Consider the following 16641-nt stretch of genomic DNA (forward strand, 5'->3'; position numbering starts at 1 on the left):
GTTGTAAGTTGATTTACAGTGTGAGCTGTAAAGATATCATTATTTTTGTTTACAAAAGACCATTCAAAATGAATTTTTTTTATGTGAATTTAAATTAATCAAACTCAGAATCCGACACTAAGTGAAAATTTAAAAAAAAAAACAAAAACATCATGTCATTAGAATCATCTATTACATTTGAAGTCAAACTAAATATTTCCTTGACTTTGAATTCAAAGCCAAATGTATCAACTTTGACTATGAAACTAATGAAATTAAATATTAAAAGTTTACGTATAAACGTATGTCATATATTTATTGACTTCATGTAAATATTAATTTACGTATAAATTTTTTATCATTCTTCAACTTCGACTTTAAAAATATATCTGATTTAAGCAACTTAAATTTATAAAGATGATAGTGCTGACAACTCTCGTATTATTTGTCGATCATAATTTATGATTTCGATTATCATAGAAAGTATATTTCAAGTCTTGGTGGAGCCCTTTCCTGGATCTCGCATATAGCGGAAGTTTTAGTGCATCGAACTGCCTTTTTTTTCATTTACCTATTATATTAATCAGGTCAGTAAATTTCGAAGATAGATGATTAATTATAAAAGTGAATTAGTAATCCAAAGTTTTACCACCACCAAAGGATGTGGTGCAGTGGATGAGGTTGCTCCTTCTTTAATCAGAAGTCTCGAGTTCGAGTCCTGGGTATAAAAAAATCCTTAACAGGGAGCGCTTCCCCCGTATGGGCCCTACACGGTGCAAATTTAAATTAATTAAACTTTAATGTAAATATCAGACACCAAATGAGAAAAAAAAAAAAAAAAAAGTCTTACCAGTTACCAACGATATCCACTTTCTTAATATACAAAAAGAATCATTTGAGTGTGAACCCCATGACTTGCTTGGATCTTAATGGATCTTAGTGCAAGGTGTCAGTGTCAATGTCAAAATTCATCCTCAAATTTATCTCTGGTTTGAGGAGAAGTAGAGGATAGGCGGAAGTACTACTAAAGCGAATTGATTAGACAAAACATAACACATTTGTAGCTTATCGAGGACCTGACACGATGATAGAACGTTAGCAGGTAATTGAACGCTGTCTAGTTTTCCTTATTATCATTATACTCCTTCAATTTTTTTAAACTATCTGACGTTTTTATTACTTTCGTTTTAATTATTTTATTATTTGTCATTATTATTTTTTTATTCTCCATTATTTTCAGCATGACTTTTTCACTATTATATTTTCTTTTCTTATTATCATTTATATGGATAACTTTATCGAAATTTCATCTCAAACAATTTTACTATCTTCATTAAATAAGAGTAAAATTATGTATACATGTTATTATTAGTATTATTATAAATTTAAAAATAAGGAATATGTACAAACAAACATTAGTGACGTAAAAAATGAGTTGCAAGTAAATTTTTAGCACGAAAGCAAGACATCCATTCATGGTGGCGGCTGTCGTAATGAAATGGGAACCCAAATGGTGCAACCAACTATGGGAATGTCTGATCGGTGATGGAGTCAAATTTTTTATTAAAAATGTATAAGTATACATAGAATTAATTGAACGGGCTTCATTATCTATTATATATATAATTTTTTTTTTAATCATATATAAATAATGTAATCTTTCGTCGAAGGAAGTTTGGATGAACCTGCTGAGTATATGCTAGCTTCGCCCCTGTGTGTTATCATGTGGTGCAGTAGATATGGTTACTCCCTTTTTAATAAAAGATCTCGAATTTGAGTTCTGAATATAAAAAAAATTGTAGTAGGGATCGCTTATCTAAATGGGACTTATACGACACAAGTTTATATTAGTCGGACTCTAACACGGGTACCCAACACTGAACATAAACCAAAAAACAAAATAATAGGAGCGTGTTACCACCAAAGATGTGGTGCAGTAGATATGATTGCTTCTTTTTTAATTAGAGTTCTAGAATTTGAGTCTTGAATATGAAGGGTTCAAAAATACACGCACAAACTAGTTGAAGGGCGTTTATCATCTATTATATATACATAAAAAATAATTTTAATCATGTATAAATAGTGTAATCTTTCGTTGAAAGAAATTCGAATGAGCTCAACTCCCTGAATATATGCTAGCTTCGTCCTTGCGTGTTACCACGTGGTGCAGTGAATAGAAATTCTCCTTTTTTAATCAGAAGTCTCGAATTTAACTCTGGATATGAAAATATTCATAGTAGGAACCGCTTCTCGAATGAACCATATACGATACAAATACGTGGATTTCAATGTAGATACCTAACATCGAACATAAACCAAAAAAGAAAAAGAAAAGAAACAATGGGAACGTGTTACCATCAACGAAGTGGTGCAGTGAATGGTACTGCACATTTTTTTTAATTAGAGATCTCGAATTCGAATCCTAAATATAAAAAAAAAATATGTAGTACGAATCGCTTTCTCAAGTGATCCCATACGACACGAATTTACATTAATCGAACTAACACCAAACATCGAAAAAAAAACACAAAAAACAAACAAACAATGATAACGTGTTAGTGGAGTGACCATGATTCATTACGCACGGGGCGCACATTAGTCTCTTTACCACTACAGGACGCCCCACCCCGCCTTATTTATTTCGTTTTCATTTTCAATATTTCAATTCCACTCAATTTCACTTGCAGAGCTCCAGTTGAGTAACAATATTATTGTTAATTTTATTAGTACTAATTTTGTATAATGTTCAATGAATTCATGTAGTTTATGTCCAAATTATTTGAGATTGATGAGTAATTATTGTTGTTTTTGCTGTTTATTTGTAGAGTTCGGTAGAATCTCCGACGAGTTTACGAGGCGAAGCAAAATTCAAAGAGCTGAAGCTCCATTTACAACGACATTTATAGTGAGTTACTAAAATCATTATAATTTTTCGAGATTCATACGTAGAATTATCGGGTGTGCGAGTTCTATAGCTCAAAATGTCACCAACTAGTTGAATTGTTGATTGTGTATCCGTGTTGTTGATTTTTCAGGTAAAAAATACACCTAAGTTATCTCGTTTTTTTTTTGAATTTCATATATAGAATTATCGGGTGTGCGAGTTCTCTATCTGAAAAGGAACAGTTGATTGTTAAGGTGTTGATAAATAGTTGGTGGTAGTTTAGGTAGGAAACTCGAAAAAATTGAGATATTTTAGGTGTTTTTTTTTATCATTTTGCAGGTCAAAAAGTCTTTGTGATTTAGAGGGAAGGTAAAGAAAAATACACCTAAATTATCTCGATTTTTTTCGAGTTTCATACATAGAATTATCAGGTGTGCGAGTTTTCTAGCTAAAATGTCATCAACTAGTTATGAAAATACATAGAATTATCAGTTGTGCTAGTTCTCTAGCTGAAAAGGAACACTTGATAGTTAAGATTTTGATAAATAGTTGGTGTTAGTTCAGGTAGGAAACTCGAAAAGTTTGAGATATTTTAGGTGTGTTTTTGATCATTTTTCAGTTCAAAAGTTTTTGTTATTTACAACAACCTTTATAGTGAGTTACTAACATCATTATAATTTTTATCTGTATTTTATTCTACTACTATTTTGCATATGTTAATAACTTTAAACTGAAAAAAAATAAAAAATCGTTCAGCTGCACCAATTTCACTTAGAGATTTGAGAATGTTTTTAAGTATTCTGCTGTCGAAGAAAAATTCAAAGAGGTGATGAAGCTCCATTTTCAACAAACTTTACATTACTGTAATTGTATTTGTATTTTAATTACTACTACTACTACTAGTAATATTTTGTATAATATTAATGACTTTAAACTGAACAAAAAAACAATTATTAAGGATTCATATTACCTATGCGTAATTTATTTGGGATTGAGAAGTAATTGTTAACGTGTTGTTTATTTTGTTCAGCTGCAGCAATTTCACTTTCAGAAATTTGAGAGTATTTCTTAAGTATTCTGCTGTCGAAGAAGAATTAAAAATTTTCAACAACCTTTACATTATTGTAATTTTATTTGTATTTTAATTACTACTACTACTCGTACTATACTTTAAACTGAAAAACACAATTATTGAGGATTAATATTGCCTATGTGTAATTTATTTGGGATTGAGAAGTAATTGTTGTTGTAAGCTGTTCGTATTTTGCAGAGATTTGGGAGCATCTCTGAGCTGAAGCTACATGTTTAACAACCTTTAGAGTGAGTACAAGCATTAATATAGTTATCAGTTTTCATTTGTATTTTTGTTACTATTTTGTATAATGTTTGATCAGAGACGAATTTAAATGGAGAAACACAGTAAGGATCTATGTAGACGAATTTTGTTGTTATTCTTTTGTCAACTCAACTATGTCATAATCTCAGATTAGTTGGAGTGAACTAAGTACATTATCTACTTTAATTCTACTTCGTGAACTAAGATGTATTTTCCGAAGGATAAAGTCATTATCCTGCATAAGTGATTTGGAACAATTTTATAGTACAGTTGGTTCTTTTGCGTGAAATTCTGCTTTTCTATTACTCACCGCAAAATTTTCCATGTGTGTATACCTACCTACTACCTTACCGGTATAAGTACAGGATAAGTTTATGCACCAAGGGTTGGAGCGATGGAAAGAATTAAGAAATAACCCAATGTGTTTGCCTTTGTTGGGATTTAAACCTCAGACCTCATGTCCTCAGTCCACTTCATTGACCACTTTATGATCATTGTTTTTGCGAATCCTCAACTAATCTGGAGTTGAGGCGTAGTTGATTGTAATAAACATGTAATTTGGTGTAAGTTACACATTTCTTGCTTGATGAGCTGGAACTGTTCACTCTAGGAACATTGTTGTTTCTTTCCGTAATTTTCTCTTTCAATTAGGTTTGTCTCATTTCCTTGGTTTGTGTACCTGAGTGATTGGATATTCCAGGCCGCGCTGGTAGAAGTTTCTATACAGCACAAGCTTGAACTAAGTTGCGATCCTATGGAAAAACTCGTGTTTCAAAATGGTGTCAAGAAGGATCAATTGCTTTCTGCGGTAAATGATGACCATGGAGGAGTTATAGTGGAATTTAAGGAGCCTATGGACCCGATTGTCTTCCAAAACATGCTTAAAGCTTCACTATCCAAATGGAGGTTGCAGGTGTGCTGCCTTTTTTCCCTTTGTTTTGAGTAAAGTTGAGCATTATCTCGATGTTGACTGTCCACTTGTTGAAAAGTAGAACCACTGCACACCACAATCGTCTAAATTATCTTATTTTTCTTTCTTTATTTGTTATTCATGTTATTGTACGATGATGACACGAGTTGAGCTTAAACGAAGCAACGAGGATTCATATAGCCAACCCCAACTTGTTTGGAACTGAAGAGTAGTTTTCAAATGAAAAGCATTGTATGAAGAATAAGTGAATCTTCTGTTTAACCAGGAAGTTCTTTCACCATTGTGTTTATGGTTAATGTTGTATAAAATGAGACGCTTTTGTTGACGGCAATGGTGGTGCAAACTTACTTAAATTTGACTCAGCAGTTTTACGTTTAGCTGACAAGACTCCTGCAGTTTTTATAAAGGCTGTTTTGGGAGTTTTCGACTTGCATGATGTTGTGACATCTTACAGCGTCACAAGATCATACTACTGCCGAAATGAGCTGCATGGCGATAATAGTCGTCTAGTACAGTGTTTATAATGTTATATATTTTGCAGGGGAAGAAGGGTGTCTGGATCAAATTGCCAATTGAATGCGTAAATTTGGTTGAAACTGCCGTTGAGGTAATTTCACTATACTTTTTTCGAACTTGAATATGATAGTGTTCGTGTTGACATTGCGATATATCATGCTGTTCTTTAAGATGTTGGAAGTTGATATTAGATATCACCCTTGAATCTGAATGTACGTCAATGAAATCTACTTTACGAAACTACATAACAACATCGTTTCATGAACTCGAGTTCTTATTTGCCTCATATCATATTTTAGTTCGAGGAAAACATATTACGAGCTTTTATACAAACTTGACCCAAATGTGTGTGACATTGACTATAGGAAGGGTTTTGGTACCACCATGCGGAACCTCATTACCTAATGCTCGTGTATTGGATTCCCAAAACTGAGAATACCATCCCGGCAAATGCCTCACACCGAGTGGGTATTGGCGCTATTGTCTTAAACGACAAAAGAGAGGTAAACTCAAAGCTACTTTCACTATATGAACTCTTTGCTCCTGTTCGTCTGTGATCGTTCTGGGTCGCTCTGTATCTTACTTCCGGTTTGAATGATTACATTTCCGTTACTTTACAGTGGTATGTATATATAGCGTGCGCCTATTTCTTCATATGGTTCTTCAAGATGATTGCACGTTGCTTTCAACAACACCCAAGCTTATTTTCATTTCACACCTGTGAAAAAAAGCTTTCGTACACTTCAAATCTTTCTACTCGACTCTAAATTTTTTACGTAATGATAGATCCACTGACCTATAAGTGATCTCGGTGCCTAAATAGTTAGATTGCACATTCATTTTGTGATGGAGGAAACATATTTTGATCGCGAGAAATCTTTTGCTTTTAGTTGCTCGTTGTCCAAGAAAATTGCGGCAGATTAAAGGGAACTGCAGTATGGAAGATCCCAACTGGTGTTGTCGAGGAGGTATGCACATGCTCCGTTGAGCTAAAAACAGCAGCAGATACTAGTCACGCGCCATCTAAACTGTATTCAAAGTTCTATTCTGCAGGGTGAGGATATATTTGAAGGCGCGATAAGAGAAGTAAAAGAAGAAACAGGAGTAAGTTTATCGAATACTGAAGTTTCCTACTGTACGTGTGACCGTTATTGCTTCTCTAAGATTCGTCGGTTCCATTTATTGCAGATCGATACTGAATTTCTGGAAGTTCTTGCATTCAGGTATACTTACGTGCTTGAAAAAAGAATGGTTCTAGTTCTAGTTCTAGTTCGAGTTCGAGTTGAATCTGTATACTTATGCTGTTTTCCCCACCACGTTGTCGCTCTAATTCTGAATCGATGATACTTCCTTTCATACAAATCGAGTATTTTCTTTGAATGAACTCAAATACATGTATGTTCCGAACCATAGAAAGCATTATAACACGCAACCTTCTGTCATTGTAGAAGTTTTTCGTCTGTCATACCTAGAAAATGTGGTCATGTCTGGATATCGTCTGCAATAACATTTCTTATCGACAGGCAAACACACAAGGCGTTGTTTGAGAAGTCGGACTTATTCTTCATTTGCATGATGCGCCCTTTATCATTCGACATTCAAAAGCAAGATTTAGAAATCGAGGCAGCCCAGGTATGTCTTAAGTTCAATTCTATGGATTTGTAACAGTATTCTCGAGTCCAATGGCCGAGCTAAGAATTCTAATAAGTAACAAATCTAAACATGGTGTTTCCGCCTTTCAGTGGATGCCAATCGAAGAGTATGAAGCTCAACCTTTTGTTCAGAAACATGTCCTATTCAAGTACATCGTAGATTTATGCTTGACAAAGGCCGAAAGGGGTTACCCGGGCTTTACTCCTGTGCCTATAACATCGTTTTTTGATGCTGGCGCGAGTTTTCTGTATCTCAACAACGATGGTCTGAACGACGAAAACTCTGCAGCTCATCTCTGAAGGAATGTTTTGGTTATCAAAACTTGTAAGTCTAATTTGATCTAATTCATAATTTAATAGTTTGAGTAAAGCATGTTACCCTTGAACTATGACCAAATTTGCTACGACACACTCCAACTTCACAGGGGTCCTATTACCCATCTGAACTCAATTTCAGTGTATTTTTGTTTCCCTTTTTAGCTGCTTTGACGTGGGCTCCATTTTTATGGAATAAAGGTGTCATGTCAGCACAAAAAGATGACAAAAATACGCTATAATTGGGTTCAGGGTAATAGGACCCATGTGAAGTTGGAGTGTGTCGTAGCAACTTTGGACATAGTTCGAGGGGGTACTGGATGCTTATCTCTAATAGTTTTATAGTAATTGTTTCAATCCTATATGATGTATATTTTCAACTTTCTCTTTAGTATTATATTTCGGTAATCGGGCCTGATTCTATCTCTTTTCGTTCCGTTTGAAGAAAAGAAGGATCTCAAAGAATCGATCTTTCTTTTCGTTGTTGAATCTCTCTTTGATTAATCTATGTGTGCTATTCCGAATCCTCATTACTAATGGAATTCAAATGATCTCTGGATTGATCAGAAGATCCTTTCAGTTGGCTAGAATCCGTTACTTGAACGAAAGTGTTAATGGTTGCATGTCGTCTTATTTTCTTTTGGTATTAACCATCTCGTATTCAGAATCAACTGACACTATTAATCGGGATTCCACAAGACCCTTAACTCGATACTTCTGATTAAGGGATGAGGAACCTTTAACGTTTCACAAAAACATCCCTTGTTGTCAGTGTAAAATCATATATGCAATTGCTATTTGGTGCACCTACAACGACCAGAGAGCACTATTATCCTGTATTTGTGTTGGTGGAAGATGACAGATATTTGACTAAATAGTAAAAGTGCGTGCAAGTTTGACCCTGACATCACCGTCATCAACAAGTAAGACAAAGGATGTCTTGTACAATACAAAATCACTAGTTTTGGGAGCTGTACTATATGGAATAAAGCATAACTTGGTGGAAAGGAAAAGCTTATGACATCCTTTGACTGTTTGCAAAGGCAAAGAATTGTGTTGTCTTGTTTTGGCTCATGTAGCAAGAATGAGATAAAGACAAAAAGTAACTTCTTGTTCCTTTTTATGATTGCAAAATTCAAACGCGAGCGTTGGAATAATTGGTAAAGTTACTGTCATGTGATTGATTTAGGAGATCACAGGTGAAAACAACCTTATAAGATAAGGTTGTGTACAATAAATTCTCGTGGTTCGGCACCTTTCTCGTGCCCCACGCATAACAAAAGTTTTAATGCATCGAGCTGACCTTTTATGTCTGAAAAATCTGTTTAGAGAAGATTCGTTGAGTTAACTACAATATTCAATACTCAGTAATGATTGATTTGCTTCTACAATAGACCTTTGTGATCCGACCCAACCTCGAATCCGTGCATATCGAAAAGTTTAGTACATCGAGCTAACCCTACATAGGGGCGGATCTACCATAGACTTGGGGGATTTTTGAGAACCCCCTAATTTTTTTGAAACTCCATAATTATATTTAAAATATTGTTAACGTATAATAACATATTGATAGGAACCCATACCCAAAGATGGTGGAAGGCCCAGTGGTTGTTAAGGAGTTAAGCAAAGTATCCATAAGTTTAAAATCCTACATTCCCCCCTGGTCCTACATGCACAATTTATCCAACCTAGCACCACCTAGTGAGATAAACAAATATATTTTGATGGCCATTGAAACGTAGATAGCTGTCATGAACTCACAAGCAACTGTCCTTAAGTCATCTACCACTAATTACTCCTATGGTCCACTACAAACCCAAGAATGGAACACAAAGTTTCAATTTATACGATGTAGTTTGACTGGATGGAGTTTAAAAAATATGAAAATATGGACGAAAAAGAAGTATTATACAAGTCTTGACATGATTTATACAGCTCAATATCCAAAAATATTGAGCTCATAAGTCATAAATTGATATACTATAGTCCAAAGAAACAACAAAGAACAAAAAGTATTCAAACAAACCAAAAAAAAGACACAAAAGACTTCCAGCTATTCTATTCTAATAATACACAAAAAGCCTTGACCAAAAAAAAAATAATACACAAAAAGTACAAATTACAATATGAATAACAACAATTATTTCACAATAAAAAGTATTTTAACTCATAAAGGGCAGTCCGGTGCATTAAAGCTCTCGCTATGCACAAGACTCGGGAAAGGGTCTCACTTGAACCCGCAACCTCCTGATCACACGGCAACAACTTTACCGGTCACTCCAGGGCTGCCCTTCAAACACCATTTTAACTCAAAGCAATAAAAAGAGAAACCACATACTCAAAACTCCAGCAACAACAGTCCCACCGCTGTACCTAAACCCGCCACCATTATCATCATCAGCCGTAGAATCTGCAAAATCATCGGTTGGTCCATCAGCCGGTGAGTCTGCTGGTGTATCAGCTGCCACAGGCGCCTTATGTTTCTTCTTCTTAGCTGATTTAGGTGACTCTGCATCAGCCTCTGGTGCCGCTGCAGGTGCAGGTGCAGGAGCATCCGCCTCTGCAGCCTTAAACAACTCCTTCGGCATCAAAACTTTGTCTATCGTAAAGATAGCAACAGGCTGCTCATCAACAAGCGTTCCAGTTATCTTCGCTGTCACAATCTTCGTCTTTAGAGTAACCACATTGCCATCATTCTGCACTACGAAGTCATACTTCTTAGCTCCATCAGTAGCTAAGGTGTTCATCACTCCATTGTTCGATTTCAAGGTTGCCATTGATTGATACACTGGTACTCCATGATACTCGAGCAACGATTGTTTTCCATCGTCAGTTAAATTCTTGAACTTAGTCATGAAGTTCTTCATTGCATCATCTCCGGGACAAAAAATTGTTAGGCCACCATCAGCGTTATCCTCAAAGGTTTTCTCAGCTGGAGACTTCAACAAAGTTTCTGCAAATACCTGTTGGGATGGAAACAGACTTTGAATTACGATAATCAAAGATATGTCAAATGTAGTTCATGCCCCTTTTAACGACCAAAGCAACATGTAAAGCGGAAAGTAGAACTTAAGAAGTTGTTAAAAAGAGAAAGAATCGTTCGCTTTAACGCAGCTAAAAAGGACAATAGGTCAGACAAATTAAAACAGAGGAAGTAATAGTGTTACATTAAGCAAATGTATATAACAACTTACACGGTATATAGCGTACGAAGAACTTCCCTCTACTTTAAGGGATCGTTTGGTACAAGGTATAAGAAATTTGGCTAAAAAAAAATTTAAAAATATTTTCATTTGGCCAAATACCCCCCCTCCATCCACCCAACCACCCCACCCTATATACCTGACAACTTTGATACAAATATCAAGGACAATAATAGAGCTGCCTACTATTGCCAAAAATTAGGGGTAGAGAGAAAATAGAAGTCCCCACCCACTCCACCCCTGCTCTCCGCTCTTTATTTTATGTTAAATATATATAAATAATTTTAAAAATAATATATTTTAATTGCATATCGAACACAAAAATAAATTAAAACTTATTTATTTTTCTAAAAAATATTTTTCATAGAAAACATATTCCTCTGTACCAAATACACCGACAGAGATTACACCAAGAGATACTAGACTAATTATGTTTATGATAAATCCTCAGTTCAGACAAAAGTATACTTAAAAAAACGCAAGGAAAGTACGAGAGGAAATAAATACTAACAAAACAACAACATACTCACCGTAAAGTGAAATCTGGAGAGAGTAAAGTGTATGAAGTCCCATACCACCGCCGAGGTTGTTTCCGATAGGCCCTCGACTCATGACACATAACAGTATACCAATTTGAGAACATAAAAACAAACAAGACATCCAACAGAGTAATACGATGAACTACCTATTCAAAATCACAAACATCCCTAAAAAAGGACAATTCGGTGCACTAAAACTCCCTCTATACGCAAGGTCCGAGGAAGGACCTCACCACAAGGGTGTATTGTACGCAACCTTACTTTTCATTTCTGTCCGAGGTTATTTTCAACGATTGAACCCATGACCTCCTGATTACATGACAACAACTTTACAAATTACTCCAAAGCTTCCCCTCCACAAACATCCCCAAACACCACAAAAAAAACAACAAATAAGTAGGAAAAAAAAAAGGTACTTAAGAAGGCAAATCTTAACAATACCTTGCAACCATGAGAACATAAAAACAACCAACAAAATATAATAACACACCATTAAATAATTCTCGCTCCGTTTAAAAAAAATGATCTATTTTGACTTGACACAAAGTTTAATAAAATAAAAAAAAATTTTGTGATCTTAAATTAAAGTAGTGTCAAATGTACCAAAATGACCTTTCATCTTGGTCATAAATATGCCACGTGAAAAGTTGAAAATAAAACATTATCTAAAAAAGAAAGGGTAACTAAAAAGTAAAGTAGTTCATTCTTAAAAACAAGACACCCGCTCCACACAGCTCGCCTGAGGGCCGCCGATCGATTTTCGGCTCAAAACACGCCCGGCTCCGAACCCACCAAGACAACCGTGGCTAACCCCCATCGATTTAAAACAGTCCGTTTGCGCCATTTCGTCCGTTTGACCACTCAAACAGGCTCTCCGGTTCACCCTTAATACTGTGAACTACCTATCAAAAATCACAAACATCCCCCAAAAAGCCTCGAAAAAACAACAAATAAGTAGGAAAAAGAAATACTTAGAAGGCAAATCTTAACAATACCTTACAACCATGAGCAGACATTAAAGATGTAAGGTTCATGTGACTAGGTTCTGGTGTAGGAGCTTCAGCAACAGCAGAAGGCAACATAGTACTAATCTGTATAACAGATATATTATAAGGTATCTCTTCAACACCTTTAACAAACATAGCTGGTAGATTACCATGATTCTCAGCAGGACCAAACCCAACTTTACCACCTTTCAAATCCGTTATATTAACAAAACCAGTTGAACCTGGAGCTGAACCAGTAGCTTGAAACATCGTAGCAGCTAATGCAGTTCCGTTTGTTATTTGATGTAGCTTCTTCGCACCAAAGTAGTCCAAAAGAATGTGAAGAGATATTACGTTCTTGATAGTTTGGATCGAGAGGTGTTTGGATAGTAGCTGGTTCATTCCGGCATTGTCCACTGCACATACTGTGATAGTTTCACGATTGTTTATTTCTGGTGCGAGGTGTGTTAAGGTTAAGTAGTGGTTGAAGGTTGAGAACTCTGGGTGTTTTGCCAGTATATGTGTGATGTTATGAGCTGAAATAGGTGGAGGAAAGAGCAATAGTGAGAGAATAACCACCGCGGCCACGGCCACTGACCGGAGCTGCATTGTTGCTAGAGAGAAGAGAGAGAGAGAGAGAGAGAGAGAGGAGAGAGTGTGTGGTAGAATAAAGAAGATGGGGTTTATGGATATTAAAGTAGGTCTTAAAAGTATTGTGAAGTGGGTGCAAAGTTAGAAAATATTTACCTAGTGCAACAAGGCGAGATTAATTATTACATTGTTATTTCAACAATAATAACAACACCAACATGAGCTGTAGTGCAATGGATGGGGCTGATCTATCCTTAATTAAAGGTCAAAGGTTCGACCTTGGTCATGGAGAAACTCTGTTGGGTGCGCTATCCTCGAATGGGACCTACCCGATGCGATTTGGGTTAGTCGGGCTTCAATGCGGATATGAAACATCAGATGGAAAACAAAAAAAAAACAAAACATACAACAATAATAATATACTTAGTATATTCTCACAAAGTGAGGTTTGGGGAGGGTATTCATACCATTACCTCGGATTAAGTAGAAAGATTGTTTCCGAGGGCCCCGAATGAGGCCTACCCGGTGCGATTCGGTTTAGTCGGGCTTCAATGCGGGTACCGGACACTGGATGAAAAATCACAAAAAAACAAACATACAACAACAATAATATGCTCAGTATATTCCCACAAAGTGGGGTCTAGGGAGGGTATTAATACCACTACCTCGGATGAAATAGAAAGATTGTTTCCGATAGACCTCGTGCTCAAGAATATAAAATGTACACGGTGTATATATAATATTACTTTAGATGACGCAGAGAGTGTGTGGTGGAATAAAGAATGGGGTTATGGATATTAAAGTAGATCTCAATTGTGTTGAGAAGCAGGAAAAAAGTTCAAAAATATTTACCATGATTGACCTAGTCCAATATTATCTCGAGATTAATTATTTCATCTTTGAGATTATTATTTCAACAACAATAACATATTCAATATATTTCAATAAATTCAAGTCTAAATAAAGATAAAATGTATACAGCCCATGTCATCGAATAAAGATAAAATGTATACAGCCCATGCCATGGGAAGGATGGGGTTGGGGATATTAAAGTGGATCTCTTGTTGTGAAGTGGGTATAAAGTTGAAAATATATATCATGATTGACCTAGTGCAATAAGGGGTGTTATCCCGAGATTAATTATCCCATCTTGAAAGTCAAAAAAAATAATAATGTTATTTCAAAATAATTAATTCCGATATGATTTATCATTATAACCAAATATGAAACAAAAAATAACAACAACATATTCAGTATATTCTCGGAGGCTGTTTTCACTAGACTTTCAATTCAAGAAAAAAACAATTTAGAAAAGAAATAGTAAAATAACAAGATACAATAGAAATTATCGCACTCAATAATATCATAAATAAAATTCATTAAGTAATAGAACAAACGATACATCATCTTGAAATAATACTGATATTATAACTACTAATACAGATAATAAAGTCCTCGTACCTACTAGCATTGACACACTCGTCCTACCATTCGTTTACCTTAATCCGCCTCCCCCACACTTCTAAACATGAAGTAAATTAATCCTAAAATTAATTTCAAAATTAATTATTCCTCATATTAAATAAGTCCAAGTGAATTCAAATTTAGTTTGCATCTTATAAAAGTATTGAACACTAAATGAAAATAAATATAATAATTAAAAATATTTAGGTAATTTTATTTTTTGAAAAATAAAATATGATACGTATTTTGAAACGAAGCGAATAATGGAAAGGTTTAAATGGGGTATAGTGGTCTGATTTTTGTTCTTTAATTTGGTGGTGCCTACTAAGGGCTTGTTTTGTAGCTAGACTAGTTGTTTTTCGTCAGATGATTAAAATATATTTTGATAAAGTAGTATTTGGTGTTTATTGTGAATATTAGACGTCATAAGATCATTGGATCTACTTATGATCGACGAGAAATGAAAGTGCGAATTTGTGTGCGTTATTAGGGTCAGCCAATCAAATAAATAAATAAATAGTATATATATATAATATACACATAAAGTGTGTGTATATATGTGATATTCTGAAGTCAGAAGTAAAACATATGAGGAAGTCAAAATTAAGGACTAAACATATGATATATATACACGTAAAAAATACAAAAAAATTCCTCTTCTATATTTTGGTGAATAATTATGTACCTGTAAAAATTCGTGACCTTTATGTTCTGCAGCATCCTTCTAGCACGATTCACAGAGAGGTTCGTCTTACAAAAAAATGTACGGTACATATTATGTCGGTCACATTTACTATTATCACCATAAAAATTAGTAGTCATAAGAGGTTCCAGCCATGGTAGATAGCGTTCGTTATTTCTCTTCATATTAATTCAGAGACTGTTTTAGTTGACTCTCGACTCAAATAAAGCTTATTACTTGTAGTAATATAAATATTTCAAACTAGATAAGTAATTAAATATATATAGAGAGAGACATGTCAATAACCTTATATTCCTAATCCTAATTTGTATAGGATTTTGAATCCATGTGAAAAAAATAAAAACGAAATTAGTACTATTCCTAGTAATATGTGGAAAAGAATTAAGTTTTTGAAAATTTAGTTACTATTTTTGGCAACTTTTTTTATTTTAGCCCTTTCTTATATTTTTGGCAATGGACCTTTACGGTTTTCGAGGTGAAAAGAAGAGGGGGAATTTGTAATTTAAGAAACATATGACTGTCATTTGGTAAATTCATCTCATGAGTAATATTGAAAACATAAATGAATGACTGGTGTGGGCCCTATTGATCCAGCTGGCAATATAAAATCCACGTGTTCATGAAAGCGAAGCTGCTGACGTGTTCACCGACAAATTTTACAAGCTTCTGATCCTCCTATCTTAATTTATATGACTCGTTATGATTTATAGCCACATAAATATTTATGACTTATTATGAATCACAACTTTAAAAAAAAAAACTCTTTCTTAAGTTTCGTGCTGGGTTAAATCACCTCACATAAATTGAGACGGAGGAACTGTTATGTTTTTTGGTTTTGTAACTAGGGATCGATGTTCGACAATCGATTTGATTCGATTTTGTATATTATCGATTGATTTATTGGTTTGATTTGTAAACATCCTAAATGAATAACCAAATCAATACGGTATTCGTTATCAATTTTTGATCTTTGACGATTCAATTTTCTTGTCGATTAAATCCAAAAACCGAATAATTAAGGAGTACATCATAAGCGTAACTTTGTGTCAGGTCATAATAAGTCTTTTTTTTTTTTTAAATGGAAGGAGTACATCACGAGCGTAACTTCATTTGTATTATTCTTTTTTTTTTTTTTTTTTTGGAATATAGGGTGTGTTTGGTATGCTGGAAAATGTTTTCTGGAAAATATTTTTCTATTTTCCCTTGTTTGGTTGCAATAGAATGTTTTGAAAACATTTTTCACAACAACTCATTTTCCTCAATTTGAGGGAAAATGACTTCCCTCATGAGTCAAGGGAGGTCATTTTCCAGAAAATGACAAATGTGACTAAAAAATGACAAATGTGACTTATGACCCCACCCCCACCCCTCTTCCTCACCCCAGCAACACATATATTCACATGACTCTGAAATTTTTTTCACTGTACTCTGCTTCAATTTTTCACTACTTGAAATAAAAAATAGTGAAGCCCCAATTTTTTCCATTTCCAATGTTCGTTGAATGTATTGTTATTTTCATATGCATAGAGGAAGACTTATCTA

General features: G+C 34.6%; 2 protein-coding genes across 10 annotated transcripts; one reads left to right on the forward strand and one right to left on the reverse strand.

Annotated features, from left to right (window-relative positions):
- Window positions 1-2547: 2547 nt before the first annotated feature.
- Window positions 2548-8036, forward strand: LOC107845047 (nudix hydrolase 2). Of its 9 annotated transcripts, none has more exons than XM_016689331.2 (11): window positions 2548-2673; window positions 2805-2884; window positions 4134-4183; window positions 4900-5112; window positions 5672-5737; window positions 6012-6149; window positions 6537-6614; window positions 6700-6750; window positions 6835-6869; window positions 7170-7278; window positions 7389-8036. In XM_016689331.2, the coding sequence occupies exons 4-11, from the start codon at window positions 4954-4956 to the stop codon at window positions 7596-7598; spliced, it is 846 nt and encodes a 281-aa protein (XP_016544817.1). In that variant the 5' UTR covers window positions 2548-2673; window positions 2805-2884; window positions 4134-4183; window positions 4900-4953; the 3' UTR covers window positions 7599-8036. The 9 variants fall into 9 exon arrangements, with proteins under 9 accessions (XP_016544817.1, XP_047254297.1, XP_047254294.1 ...); XM_047398340.1 differs by having other exon boundaries at window positions 2552-2673; window positions 4851-5112; XM_047398338.1 differs by having other exon boundaries at window positions 2551-2673; window positions 4851-5112; window positions 6700-6869.
- A 1483-nt stretch (window positions 8037-9519) lies between these two features.
- LOC107845046 (fasciclin-like arabinogalactan protein 1) lies at window positions 9520-13088 on the reverse strand. Its single transcript, XM_016689328.2, has 2 exons — window positions 12351-13088; window positions 9520-10576 (listed from the first exon to the last, which is right to left on the reverse strand). Exons 1-2 carry the CDS (start codon window positions 12948-12950, stop codon window positions 9923-9925), a joined length of 1254 nt encoding a protein of 417 aa, XP_016544814.2. The 5' UTR covers window positions 12951-13088; the 3' UTR covers window positions 9520-9922.
- Window positions 13089-16641: the final 3553 nt, after the last annotated feature.

The sequence above is a fragment of the Capsicum annuum genome, chromosome 10 (assembly GCF_002878395.1).
Source record: "Capsicum annuum cultivar UCD-10X-F1 chromosome 10, UCD10Xv1.1, whole genome shotgun sequence".
Taxonomy (NCBI): domain Eukaryota; kingdom Viridiplantae; phylum Streptophyta; class Magnoliopsida; order Solanales; family Solanaceae; genus Capsicum; species Capsicum annuum.

Coding starts and splice junctions, on each gene's coding strand:
- LOC107845046 (XM_016689328.2), bottom strand. CDS start 12,950: ATGCAGCTCCGGTCAGTGGCCGTGGCCGCGGTGGTTATTCTCTCACTA. Junction 10,577..12,350: donor TGTCTGCTCATGGTTGTAAG/GTATTGTTAAGA, acceptor CCATCCCAACAG/GTATTTGCAGAAACTTTGTT.
- LOC107845047 (XM_047398338.1), top strand. CDS start 4,954: ATGGAAAAACTCGTGTTTCAAAATGGTGTCAAGAAGGATCAATTGCTT. Junction 5,113..5,671: donor TATCCAAATGGAGGTTGCAG/GTGTGCTGCCTT, acceptor TATATTTTGCAG/GGGAAGAAGGGTGTCTGGAT. Junction 5,738..6,011: donor TGGTTGAAACTGCCGTTGAG/GTAATTTCACTA, acceptor CATTGACTATAG/GAAGGGTTTTGGTACCACCA.